Source organism: Triticum aestivum, chromosome 5A (assembly GCF_018294505.1).
Source record: "Triticum aestivum cultivar Chinese Spring chromosome 5A, IWGSC CS RefSeq v2.1, whole genome shotgun sequence".
Taxonomy (NCBI): Eukaryota; Viridiplantae; Streptophyta; class Magnoliopsida; order Poales; family Poaceae; genus Triticum; species Triticum aestivum.
In genome coordinates this window covers 593,136,601-593,150,485 of record NC_057806.1, presented here as the reverse complement: position 1 = coordinate 593,150,485, position 13,885 = coordinate 593,136,601, and the positions used below count along the sequence as shown (strand labels likewise).

Genomic DNA, 13,885 nt, shown 5'->3' with positions numbered 1-13,885 from the left:
CGGTGAGATGTGCAACTTTCTCTGCTGCCCCAGCCAACTGCCTAGCAGATTATGTGAAACTTCGCCTATTGCCACCGCCAACTAAAACTAAATATCGACAAGTATGGAGGGGAAGGAGTTGCCCATTGACTACTACGAAGTTAGAAACAACAGATTAAGTTGCACATATAGCTGATAAGGTAAGTGGGGCATGGTATGACAGCAGTGAAAACCTATATCATCCATGAATAGGGAATGGGAGGGTTGCACATCGACTAGTAAGTAATTGGCCGAGTAGTAGACTAGTTGCACATCACTAAAAAATGATTGTCATGGTGGCTAGGTTGCAAATCTCATAAAAATTTCGATCATGTAGCTTTACAAAATGGTTTTGAAAAAAGTTGTAGCATACTGAAATTGCACGATGTAGTAATAAAGTTGCACAATATAGTATCAAAGTTGGCATAAAAGATTTCATCAAAACATATCCATGTGGGATCTAGTTTCGAAGATCTCGTCGCGAGGATTTCAACAGTGAAAACGGATCTGAATTCCGACGCACGGTTTGAAAGATATGACTTTTTGAAAATTTGTAAACCCGAATAAATGCATATGCACATCCAATAGACATGGAATTAATACACTGAATTTCCCATGTGCCCATCCTATTAGTACTTCCCACGTCATGAGTAAAGACAAAATTTGGACCATAAAACTACATGCTTATTTGTGTGAGAGTCGGCCGCTCATTTTCACCAAATAGTGCGTAAGCACTTTTTAGATTTGAGGTAATTTATTTAAAATTAAAATAAACGGACACATGAGATATCAATTGGATGGTCGGCTCGTACATCTAAACTGTCCTTACTGATCCATGAATAGATATAGTGTTTGGTTTAGGGTCAGGGTTGGAGATGCCGAAACACTATACTAATACTAAGGGCATCTCCAACGCGAGCGCTACAGCCCGGCGCCAGGATTGATTTTCAGGTAGTTTCTCCCTATTCCCGTCCGATTCCCGTTCGACCCCGAGAAACTCTGTTGTGTCGACTCCAAAGTATTCGCCGAGCGCTTCACCTGCTTTTTTTTCGCACCAGCGATTGGGCTGGAGTCAGGCACTAACAACGGGCGCTAAAATTCCCCTATAAAATCTCCTAGGAGGCTTTTGCCTCAAATAACTAGAGATATTTCTGCGTTGGAGGAAACAGACGCTAGCTGTTCCATTTTTTGACCGATTGCTTGTCCGTTTGGTAGCTGTAACAAAGGCCATGTGGTTTCTTTAGGCCTTGTTTGGTGGAGGAGGTTTGGAGGGAAATATCCTCGCAGAGTTTAAAATCTTCAGAAACGTTAAACATAATCTTATTTTTTATTCCTAAACGTCTATGTAAGCGCTTCCCATTGGGCATGCCCTAAGCCTAATCTGCAGCGGAGCACCGATTGCTTGTCGTTTGGTAGCTGTAACAAAGACCATGTGGTTTCTTTAATGAAATCGAAGAGGAAGGCCCCTGGAAATCCTCTCTTTTGCTAAAAAAAAAGAAGAAGGCGAGGAAGCTCCTGCTAAGTGCAGCCTCTGCTTGTCTCCTCCCGTGTGCTATGTTCTTGCAGACACATTTGAATGCCCGCGTAGGTGCTGTTTAGGTTCAGTTGCATGCAACAGGTCATGTTCGAGCTGGATATATATATTTGCCAGTAGCTCGTTTACATTTACACTCTCCTTTCTCAAAGGGTGCTAGTAGTTCAGTTCTACCGAAACTGATGAAAATAAAGCTACTCCAAACAAGCCATGAACTACCAGTTCTGTCTGGATCAAGTCCTTAACGGTGGTGTCCAGTCTCCACTCCAACTAGGCAGCGCTGAGCTACAGGCCGCGAAGCAAAAATTGCAGCCAAATGAAGCAGCAACTTACATACAGAAACACAAAAACTTACATACAGAAACACAAAACAAAACATGATAAAACTATATAGAACTACACCGATTAGCCTCTTTGATTTCCAAGTACCGGCCAGTCAAGGTACCTCGCCACTATCTCAAGAATTACAGCAGGCCTCTCAGGCCCTGGACCCAGCTTAATACAACGCTGTTACAGAAATTGTCACATATAGACTAGTTTAAGAATTTATTATAGAAAAAAAATGTACATCATGTTTCGACCCGAAAAAGGCATGGAATCTCTGAGGGGGGAGGCCAGCCAAACAGGCCAGCAGAGTATGCACACTCATGGCTGTGATTTTTTTTTCTTTTTACCTTTATACCAGTCCACCGCAATCTCGATGGCAAATCCGAATCCGAAACCGACCAGGATCAGAGGTCGTTCAGGACGAAGCTGCGATGCTATTGCCCGATGGGCATCGTGGCTTGCGACACCGCCTTGTTGTTCGCCCCCAGCTAACCATGCCCCTTTCATCAGCTTCTAAGCCAACAGAGTCGGGTTTTGAGGGTGGTGGGCTCGCCTCGGCTTCTATCTCTACGGTAGCTGGCTGGTCTTTGCGGGGCTTTCTACCTCTTGTTCGCCCACCGCGCGCTCGCCTGGTTAAACTCGACTCCCATGATCCACCAGATGCCTGTACTAACCCCTCAATTAGCTGAATGTCCTCTATGATCTTAGGCCGGGAAAGCGATGAAAGCCCGGGCAAGATGTCCTTCTGGAAGTCTCGCTTCTGCCGTCGCTTCCTTTGCGGTCCTCTTTTTGGCTTGGACAGCAGGTTCACCGCTGAAACAGCTTGGTCATCGTCTGTCAGTGGTGGTTCTGGTGTCCTGGTCCAGCGCTCATCGGTCTTGCACTCTTCCAGCTTCAGTGTCAAGGCTTCAAATGAGTCTGAACCATCATCACTGGAATTATCGATGCAACCCTGGACTTTTGCTTGCTCGGCATGGTCATCCATGCTTGATATCGCGAGCTCTGCAAACCACTGCAACATACCATCGGGTGTGCCTGTGGTGGTCGGCACATCCGTTGACAACGCAAGAATAATCTGCGCTGCATCTGTAGCGGATGGAAAACACATATCAGCTTCCTTGGATGCACCAAGCTTGCCAGAAGGTGTGCATTCCTGTTGAGAAGTCCAGGCAGCACCATCTTCACAAGCTGGCACTTCTTCTAAGTCAAACAAAAATGTGCGCTTAGCATGGTTGTTCTGTAAGGCCACCACATCACATTCATGTGACACTACTGATGACTCTGAGTTATCTTCATGTGGTACATCATCATTCAGATCAAACAAATTTCTGACTACAGCGGCGCCACTTTTCTTGACAACACCTTCAGCAGCTTGTCCATCTCTATCCAAGGGTTTCTGGCTTGAAAGTGGTAAATGTCTCGTAGTACTCTCCTCAGTCTTATTACATACCAGCCAAGTTCTATCAGTGATGCCTTCAGAAGCATCATCTATCTTAATTCTGCAACCTAGGGACGTCGAGGCAGAATCTGACAAATTGCAAACAATCGGTGTTATTCCTGTCAAGTTATTGTTGATTTTCGTGTCTGCTGCAGTCCCGTTGGAATGGCCAAGCATCTTTCTTTGCTTTTCCAGCCCTGTTGGGTCAGCACAAGTAGCTTTATTTTTTAGCCAAGAGATCCCAAATACTGATCCCTCGCCTTTACTATGCTGCAAACTACCAACAGATCTCCGATCCCGTTCTACAAGCTCTTCCAGACCATCTGACAGTGCTTCATTCAAATTAAAGTTCTTTATGCCCTTGCCGTTTGTGGACTGAGGATACCCATGAGACTGCCGTGCTGCTGAATGTTCAAACATCAGGCAGTTCCTTTGCTCCAACTCGCTCGAAATTGCAACCTGTTGTCTGGATCGTGATGCGGAAAATGGATCAGGTGGAAAGCCAAAGTAACTACCATCCAAATTATCAAATCTTTTCAGCTTATGAATCGAAGGTCCAATGCTTTGGGTCACAGCACTAGGACTCTTGTATGAATTAACAGTTGAAGATCCATTGAAACTTGGAACTCGCTGGAAAGCATTGTTGATAACACTGCTCCTTGGGTCCACTGTGCAAGAACCTATAGGAGAGGCGACGGAAGGATGGTCTATGTGAGGAATGGAGATTGGAGCAACAAGTGTACCAATACTTGAATGATGTGGATGGTCAGGTCTAGCAAAATTATTGATGGGAGATGCTCCCATAGGACCTTTTGAAAACCATCCAACTGAACTGTTTTGACCATGGTAAATAATCTCATTGGTTGCAGATCTCCCATCAGCAACTTTGAAGGATTTTTGCAGATCAGCATTGCTGTATCTGGGTGTAAAAAAAGATTGGTTGCTGACTTGTTTTCCTGAAAGAATTGAAGCAATATAGCGGATCAAGGACACTACAAGTACAGAGCAGTAACCAAATATGCTAGATTTGTACAGAACTACAGATTGGTTATAAACAGCATAGGATAAAGTACTCAAGATAATAATAATGTAGTCCACTGCCACATCATGCATAAATAGAAAAAGAAAAAGAATGGTCGGAAACAGATATGCAACATGCACAGCTAAGGGAAGCGAGTTCTACATGCACTACGACAGAAAAAACCTTCACATGCAGTTGAAATGCTATTTCTAATACGTATTAATAGGTACCAGGAGGGCATGACGTCCAAGTCACATAACGGATGAAGGTAGGTTGTAACCACATTTCCCCCCAAATTCCATAGTGAACCCTTACCTCTTAATGCAAAATGACTTTTTCGTCGACAGATATAGTAAATACATGTACTAGTGATATTTATTGTGTAAACATAGAAAGATAAGCATGACAAGAAAAGAAGCAAATAAAGGTGTACTAAGTGAAGCTTATCCTTACCTTTATCAATCAATGGTTTCTCGTCCTGTCTTAGTTTGGCACTTGCATCAAGGAAATTTGAGCTTGTTCCTTCGTCAGTATGCTTCTCTTTGGAGTATTCTTTATTGAAACCAAAGTTAGCTGTGCTTGATCTCACTGCAGATTGGCGCCAAGAGTTCTCCAAGGTATACGGGAGACCTCTGGATACTGACCCGTTTGTTCCACCCATATGCATCCCAGTAATTGGCTCATTCAGGTCAGCGACATGGCAGCCTCCTGGTTTATTGGTAGTCAGCAAACCAGAGGTTGAGCTATTATCATTGAACCTCCCCAAGCCTTCTGCACCATTCGGAGGTTTTGTACCCGAATCTACACCAAGGAAATCTATAGGCTTATTATCTGATGTGTTGTCATCATCTATATAATGATCAGCTGGAAGCTCAAGGTCAATAATGCCTTGCTTGGTATTTAAAGCAACACCATTCGAGGGGAATCCATTTGGAGAGGGCAGGACACTGCCATCACTAAGGAACTTCAAGGAGTGGTTTGTATCAGTGTGCACTGCAACAGTAGCCTCTCCGTATGTTTTGGCCACCAGAGGCATCTGCCATATCATCTTTGAGCCATTTGGTTGAACTTGTGATGACGAATTTGTCTGTGATGCATCTGCCAGTTCTGGGTATGCATATGCATCTTTGTTTTCATAATGCTTCATCAGATCTCTCTGTATTTTGTAAACCCGGTGCAGTTCATAAACCTGGATAATGATTTCAGTTAATCAGTTAACAAGATAAGAGAAAGAAAAACACAAAATGAGAAGTGAAAATATCGGCTGTGTGCCTGCAGTTTATACTTTTTGTAACTTGTCATGCATTAAGATGTTTACGTAGTTAATGCCAAGGTACCAACCTGCTGTCTAAACATAGCTTCATGTGAAAGCATTGTGCGCTTTAGCGTTTCGTTGTCGTATTCTGAATAACCATCTGCCTGCTTTGTCATGAAGCCATTGTACAACTGTCCATTTGATGTTCTATCCTCATAGTATGGAGAGCGCCAACCATTTGAGTCCATGTGCAGATCCCCTGTAGCATAGTATCCAGGATTGTAACTCTCACCTTCCACTTTAGCTCCCATTAGTATTACAGTCTGTTGAACAGACCAGTCAAATGATGCTGAATTATATACAAAAGTGGGGTGCGAAAGGTAAAGCTTTTGGAATAGCAGCCTCAAGTATTTCAAATAACAAACATGCATTATTCATTGCTTGAAGCCTTGAACAAGAAACAAAAAGATCAAGTTGAGCTTGCAAGAGAAACATCAAAGTCAACTAGATGTTGCAACTTTATTTCCTGCATGTTGGCAATCATAATGTGAAAACACATTTATTTACATTAAATTCAAGCTTGAACGCAAGTAGCGTACAGCATACTGCTTGTCTAATGGTTGTTTCAAGTGCAACACCCAAACAAATAACACAGTGCAGACAAATTGGTGCTTTTAAGATCCTCGGCAAGATATTTTACTTAAGAGCATGGGAGCAAGTTGAGAAGAGCTAAGAATCTAGCATCTGAGTAAGTAATATCAAACAGAGATTTACAAAAACAAAAACAACTAAAGATTTAGGGGTCCCATTGATAAATTACCAAAACAATGAGCATGTAGCAATCATGCTAAAATTCCCCTTGACCCGGACGGCAACCAGCACTGATCATCACATCACAGGACACCAAAGGGAAATCACAGTGTGAATGCAATGCACGTGTGAAATTCATCTTTAATGCTTTGAGCTAACTGGACAGCTTGACTTGCTCAGGTGAATCAATACTACCTCCCAATCTGAATGGCACTTAAAGAGAAATAACCTGCCAATAAATACTGCAGTGAGTAATAAGAAAGGATCTGGGAAACAAGATGCTACATGTATCATGGATAAAATGCATGACAAAAACTCACTACCCCTACAATAATCAAACAAACCTAGACAGCAACAGAGTAAACAACACCAAAGGCCCAACTTTTAAATATATACTGTATTCCATAATGGCATAGAATATGCACCTCACCTGTTTGTTTCTAAATTCATCGGGCAGGAAATAACTAAAGGAGAGAAGACGAGTCAACCGGCGATGGTTCAACCTACTTAATAAAATCCTAAGGACTAGTTCTTTTAAGAGATATATCATCATCTTTACCAAACGTGGAAAATAGAAACCTATGGCCAGCAGATGCAATCATTGACTTCTCGCGTACAATCCAACTGAAACGTCACACAGACCTAATCACCAAAACAGAAAATAAGAACCCCGAAACCTAATAAAAGGCCCCAAAAATTTTTTACAACAAGCAAGTTATAACACAAAGAGTCCCAATTCCAATTTCAGTTGAACTGGAATTTGCGTCCACTTGGAAGTTTTATGTTTGGTTTCACCAAGGAAAATTCCAGTTTGTTGAGAAAGAGGAGAATTACGAAGTGTCTTGGAAATAGAAGATTAACCCATTTCCAACTCCAGCTTGGATGATAAGAAGTGTAAATAAAGGCCAGAGATGGGCAGGCATACTTGAGCAAGCACGCACGGGGAGACTGAGGCAATCGCAGGACGAACTGACAATGGTAGCTACAGGCACGGAGGTGGGAAGAGAAGGGGAAGTGGATCTGGACGCCAAAGTCGAGCCAGACGCCTGGAGTACAGAGAGGAAAGCGAAGAAGGGATGGTGACGGACGGCAGGTGTCCGGATCTAGACAAGAGGAGGGGGGCGGCAATGAGCAGGAGGCGGCGCCGGTGGCCGAGGCCGATGTGTCGCGTGGAGGGCGGCCGGATCTGGACGTGCGGCGGAGGCCAGGAGCGGACGAAGGGACAGTGACGGCGACAGCGACAGGGGCGTCGGACAGAGTGAAATTGGTCCGAAATCGGAGCTCCAATCCCCCCAGGTGCCCCCGGATTGGAGCTCCAACACATGGGGAAAGCAAATCAAGACCACTCCTTTGGATTGTGTTAGCTCGATTCCACGATCCAGGCAGCGCGCGAGCAGAATTAATTGAACCAAACCAGCTAGGATAAAGAAAGGAAATTCTGACCTCAGGGATTCTTGGCGCTGCGCTGCAGCGGGTTGAGCCTGACGACCCGCAGCATTCGGCGGGCGAGCGTCCTGTCCGGCACCGCCGCCACGGCCATGCCCCAAGAAACCCCGCGCCGCCCAAGAACCCGCCCAACCCAACCAAGGCAGGATATTTATTTATCTATGTAGTATCTATCCTAGAACCAACGAAAAGAAAGAGGCAAATCTGTCTGGCGGCGGCAGGGGGGCGATCGGGGCGGAGGACACCCGGAGCTCCGACGTATCCGGGACGGGTCCGGTCGGGGGGGGCAGGGCAGGGAGAGAAGAGAGAAGGGAGGGAGGGCGAGGAAGAGGGAGAGAAAGTGGTGGGTTCTCGTCCTCGTCCCCGGACGAACGAACCACTGTCTGCGGATGTAGTATCTTGGTTTGTTCTCTCTCTGCTCACTCCCCACTCTCCCTCTTTTCTCTTGCTCCTTTTGGGGGTTTTGGATTGGCGTCGTTTGGCCCGGCCTCTCTCTCTCCTCTCTTTCTCTCTCCTCTCTCCTCTCTCCTCTCCTCTGGGGCAACAAGGAAGGGGGATGGAATGGAACCACCTTTCTCTTCTAGTAGTAGTACTCCCACCCTCTCTCTCTCTCTAAACGAGCCGCAAGGACAGCAGATTTGTTGACATCTGATATTCTCCCTCCCTCTCCCTCTCCCTCTCCGTCTCCGCCCTGATGCTGATCCTCCCCATCACCCCCCCTTGTCCCTCTCCCCCGGCTTTCTCTCTCATCAATCACCAACCCAGACATTTCCTTCCCAATATTATACCTGCCACCGCATCGCCACCGGCTGCTGTCCCTCTCACGATTCTGGTGTGGAACTAGACAACCGGCGGTACTACGTTTTTCTCTTTCTTTCCAAGTGCGTGATATGATATGATATAATTATTCCCGGGGATCGGATTTCCCATGGGACAGTTATCATGAGGACGGCTCATTTCTTTTCCCCTTCCTCGGGTTGGTTTGTTTAGAGTAATGGAGGATACGAGCTTAGGGATTGGGACTTGGGAGAGAATCTGTCCACCCTTGGCTTTGCTTCCACCTCCCGGTGGGGGGGGAGGGAGAGAGAAAGTAACAAACAGCAAGTGTTAAAAATACTAGTAGTACCGCCCAACCTCCTTTCCAAATCTTGCAAAACCGGCCATCTTTTTATCCCTCCCCTCGTGATGCTGCCTTTTTTATCTCCTCCTGGACAGTGGCCTCGCTACGTACACGCCGTCCGGACCTTCACATTGGCCAGCCAGCCAAATGTATCAACGCGGTTGTCTTGGACTCCTTTCGACGAGTACTGCTGCAAGGAGTACTCTAGTGGTATGTACACGTACTGGTAATGGTGGTTGGACATGTTGAATGTATTCGTGTGCACTTATGGCCTGGGAACAGTGCATGTGTTAATGTGTTGCTGTGTTTTTTTTATTTTATTTTTTGTTATGTTCGTATGTTATCTTCTTATTGATTGTTCATCTTCTGCTTGTGTCGTGTTCTCATTGTGCTAAACCTACTTTCATATGTAGGCATGGGATTTGTCGCACCAGTTTAGCGCAAGTACTTTTGGGTCCTATAACGTCCGCTTGCCAAATAATACTCCTACTTGTTTAGTCAAATCTCGTAGTTAATGAATACCTAAACTGTACAACCAACCCTCTACGTTATGTCTCAAAATTAAATGACGGGTTGTTGGCGTGACAACATGTTAATATCACGGGATCAGGAGTACGGAGCGATGGTTAGCTCCAAGGACTTAGGGGCAGAGCGATGTGGGACGACTCCGCCTTCTTTGTCGCGTCATTCATCTTCATCATGTCATCTATGTGTGTGTGTGTGTTTGTGTGTTTTTTGCTCTTTGCGTCGTCATTGTTATCCGTTTTTTTTTGCCTTCATCATCCTACGCCCACCTATGACTTTGTCATTATCTAGCGCTGCTATTCCACAATCTTCGTCCTCTTATAAATATCTTACGTCACTAGCATCAAGGCAAGGTGACACCGCTCCGATCAAGCGTACATACCAAGTCATCGGGGAGCCACATTACCCGTATGGCATCTCGTTAACCTCTCGGGCCGGTTCTTTTGTTATCCAATTTTCCATCTCATGTTCCTTCCTCCTCCCCGCTCTTCATTGCGATTTACATAGCCCAAATGTTTGCACGGTATTCCAGGCCTGTGGCCACTCAGTAATTGCTTATCTTTATATTACTAGAATATATAGAAACATTCGTGCTAAATAGTGAGGTACCCTACGATTTCGGCATGCCACCCCAGTATTTTTAACAAAAAAATAAATACGTTAAGAAAAAAACTATTATTATTTTTCACAACAACCATGTTTTTTATTTGCATCTGAGTGCAAATTCTTGTGAGAAAATGGCATACGTCGTGACCTAGGCCAAAAAAAAGTGTTCTAAAAAGCTTGTGAAATCAACATTTTACCAGTATTATAAATTTATAATGCATGTTAAAAAAATTGACATTTTCAAACAAATTATCATTCATCCGAGGAGGACGCGCGGTGGCCTGGGAGCTACATTTTGGATTACACATATAGGCTGGGCACTGGGCACGGCCATCATTGTGCGGAGCATTCTGGGTGTACGCTTTGCAACCACCGCCCGGTCGCCAGAGGACCAAACGCAATTAAACAAACCGGCTGGGGGCACAAGCATCACACCACACCACACCACACCGGAGAGAGAAAAAGAAGCTCGTCACGGTTAAAAGCGGTACTACTCGTACTACTACTAGCAGAGCAAAAAATAATCAGTTATTATTAGCGCTTTTAATCCCTGTGCGTTGCTCGATCCAATGGTCGCCCGAAAGCCTGCTTCCCAGGGCCCCACCGCCCGCTCCCTCCCGAGTCCAACCGCGGAAAGAAAAGGTACGATTCGCCAGTCCTCCTGCCTGCCACGCGGGGCCACACGCTCGGATTCCCCTGCGCGATCCACGCACGCGACGCCGCTACAGTCGACGGCCGCTGCCGCCGCCGGCGGGGAGAGAGAGATCCGGCGCGGCGGCGGGCGGCTTTGGATTTGGGTGATGGGCAGTCGGCCTCGGATTCCTCGGGCCGGTGGAGTGGGAGTGGACCAGATGGATCGCCTGTTTGTTTCCTGTCCCGTCCCGTGCGGGGCTGCCTCGGAACGGCGCGGCGCGCAGGACAGGGGCCAGCCAGTCAGAGGGTTGGTTCACCGTTGGCTGTACTACTGAACGGTGGCCGCGGGGCCCCCACCGGTGGGACCGGCTCAAGAGTATTGATTAGTTCGTCGTAGTATTACTAGTACTAGTACATTATTTTTCTCTTGTATTTTATTCAAAGGAGGATTTGATTGATTCCTAGTTCGGCCTCTTTATTAGTTCGTCGTAGTATAATATTTTTTGAAACTTCAGCCTCTTTATTAGATCAAATAACCGTTATATCATCCACCAGCCACTGTACAATAGATGCCGGTGGTTCCTCGACCCACAGCGAGAGTGGGTTTGAGACCGCTAGCCTAGCTAGCTCATGAGAGACACAGTTTGCCTCCCTAGGGCAATGGACGAAAGACACCGAAGTATAACCTACTATCAACACATTACAATCTGCATAAATTGCCGCCACTCCTGTCGCCGTGAATCCGCCCGAGTTCATCGTGTGGATTACTTCCAGACAATCCGCCTCCACCACCAGCTTGGTCACGCCCACCTGTTGCGCCAGTAGGAGCCCATGTCTCAAGGCATATGCTTCTGTTGTTGCCGCGTCCGCCGCATGCTCAAGTGTTTCATTCGACGCAGCTATGAATCCCCCTTTGTCATCCCTCAGCACTGCCCCGACTGCGGGTTTCTACATGGAATGCTGCATCAACATTAAGCTTGACACAGCCCTCCATGGGCTTCTTCCATCCCTCCTTCTTCACCCCTGTGACCTTCTTCCTTGCATGCGTGTAATTTGCAGCTAGGGCTGCTATTGACAAAGCCGACCGAGCCGGTGTTTGAACTTCTTCTCCATGGACTTGTTGCGTTCTCTCCCACCATACATACCATATCCCGACGAGGATTAATGTCTGTGCGCTCACATCTGGAAGCAGGCTCCCTCTCGTCGGCATACATAAAATATGGTCCAGAACTGAAGAACCAGCTCTGTCCACATTACACGCCTCCTCCACAAATCCCGCTAGCTGTAGACACCTCCATATTTCTGCTGCTCTTGTGCAAGTAAACAGCACATGCTTGATATCCTCACATCCGCCTGCACACATTGGACAGTTCCTGGGCATAGCAATATGTCGATTTGCCAGGACTCCGAAACATGGTATGAACCCATGCATCACTTTCCACGCGTGTATCTTGATCTTGCCCGGCAATGAGGACTCCCAAAGCTTCGCCCAAACTGGGTAAAGCTGTGATTGCTGTCCTTCCGTTCTCACAAACCATCGTCCAAATTGGTGATCCCACTCCGCATGATACGCCGACCGGACTGTAAACATGTTGTTCTTAGTAAATCTCCATGCCACAAAATCCTCCATCATACCCTGCGGCGCGAGCGGAATCGCTAGGATTCTCTCCGCATCAACCTGCCAAAAAGTATCCATAACAAGTTCTTGACCCCACACTCCTGTCACCGGATCAATCAGGTTGGACACCTTTGACAACAAGTTTGCTCCTCTCGGGGTAACTACACGTCCATCTGCACTCTCAGCAATCCACGGGTCAGACCAAATATTAACCTGGGAACCATCTCCGATCCTTCAAATGGCACCTCTTTTGAAGGTGTTAATCCCAGCACAGATGCTCTGCCACGTGTAAGAACACCCACTCTTCATCTTTGCATCCAAAAGTTTTCCGTCCGGGTAATACTTCGCTCTTAAGACTTGTGCACACAGCGACTCCGGGTTTTCCAACAATCTCCATACCTGCTTGGCCAGCAAGGCAAGATTGAAACTATGTAGATCCCTAAACCCCAGCCCCCCTTTGCTCTTCGGTATGCAGATTTTCCACCAAGCCGCCTAGTGAATTCTCTTGTGGTTGTCATCATCGCCCCACCAGTACCTTGATATGGCGTCCGTCATCCCTTTGCAAACTTTTTTCGGGATATTAAACACCGACATCGCGAATACTGGCATGGCTTGGGCAACAACCTTAATGAGAATATCCTTCCCTCCCGTGGAAAGTAGCTTCTCCTTCCATCCATTCACCAACTGGTTGATACGTTCAATTAGATATTCAAAAGATTCACACCTATCCACACCCACCATTGCTGGTAATCCCAAATACCTGTCATTCATGGCTTCCGTAAAAATACGCAGGTTCTGACATATCACTGCCTTCTCTTCCGCTGGCATGTTCGAGCTAAAGAACACACTGGACTTAGCATCACTAACCAGCTGCCCTGAGCTCTCACAATATGCATCCAAAATCTCCCTCAGACATGCTGCATTAGCCGCGTCGGCTCTCATCAGAATTAGGGAGTCGTCCGCGAAGAGTAAGTGCGAGACTTGCGGTGCATCTCTACAGACTCGCACCCCCACAAGGTTACCGTTGTTCTCTTCCCTTTGCAGCAAATTCGACAAAGCCTCTGCACACAATAAAAATAGGTAAGGAGACAGAGGATCTCCTTGCCTTAATCCTCTCGAAGGGGTAAACACCTCCGTACTGGACCCGTTGAAACACATGTTATATGACACTGTTGAAACACATGCCATAATCAACGATACCCACTTATTATCAAAGCCCAGCCTCTCCATCATCCTCTTCAGGAAACACCATTCCACTCGGTCGTATGCCTTATGCATATCTAACTTCACCGCACAGAGCCCTGACTTTCCTTGTTTCCTCTTAATGGAATGCATGCATTCATACGCAATAAGTATATTGTCCGTGATCAATCTCCCGGGAACAAATGCACTTTGCGTCGGGCTAATGATCTCTGGCAGGATTCCTTTCAACCGATTAGCCAACATCTTGGAGATGATCTTGTAGGCCACATTACATAGACTAATCGGTCTAAATTGTGTGATATTGGTCGGTGCAACCACCTTAGGGATCATC

General features: G+C 46.3%; 1 protein-coding gene across 2 annotated transcripts; it reads right to left on the bottom strand.

Moving 5' to 3' along the window:
* Positions 1–1,918: 1,918 nt before the first annotated feature.
* Positions 1,919–8,391, bottom strand: LOC123105093 (uncharacterized). 2 transcript variants are annotated; one of them, XM_044527080.1, is made up of 5 exons: positions 7,847–8,391; positions 6,414–6,632; positions 5,680–5,916; positions 4,792–5,527; positions 1,919–4,273 (listed from the first exon to the last, which is right to left on the bottom strand). In XM_044527080.1, the coding sequence occupies exons 2-5, from the start codon at positions 6,426–6,428 to the stop codon at positions 2,295–2,297; spliced, it is 2,967 nt and encodes a 988-aa protein (XP_044383015.1). In that variant the 5' UTR covers positions 6,429–6,632; positions 7,847–8,391; the 3' UTR covers positions 1,919–2,294. The 2 variants fall into 2 exon arrangements, with proteins under 2 accessions (XP_044383015.1, XP_044383016.1); XM_044527081.1 differs by lacking the exon at positions 7,847–8,391 and having other exon boundaries at positions 5,680–5,852; positions 6,414–6,638.
* Between the last annotated feature and the right edge of the window lie 5,494 nt (positions 8,392–13,885).

Bases quoted from the DNA above. Each gene is read 5' to 3' on its own strand.
- LOC123105093 (XM_044527080.1), bottom strand. The intron at 5,528-5,679 runs GTTGGTACCTTG...ATCATTATCCAG, and splicing joins AAGCTATGTTTAGACAGCAG to GTTTATGAACTGCACCGGGT. The intron at 4,274-4,791 runs GTAAGGATAAGC...CAATTCTTTCAG, and splicing joins GAAACCATTGATTGATAAAG to GAAAACAAGTCAGCAACCAA.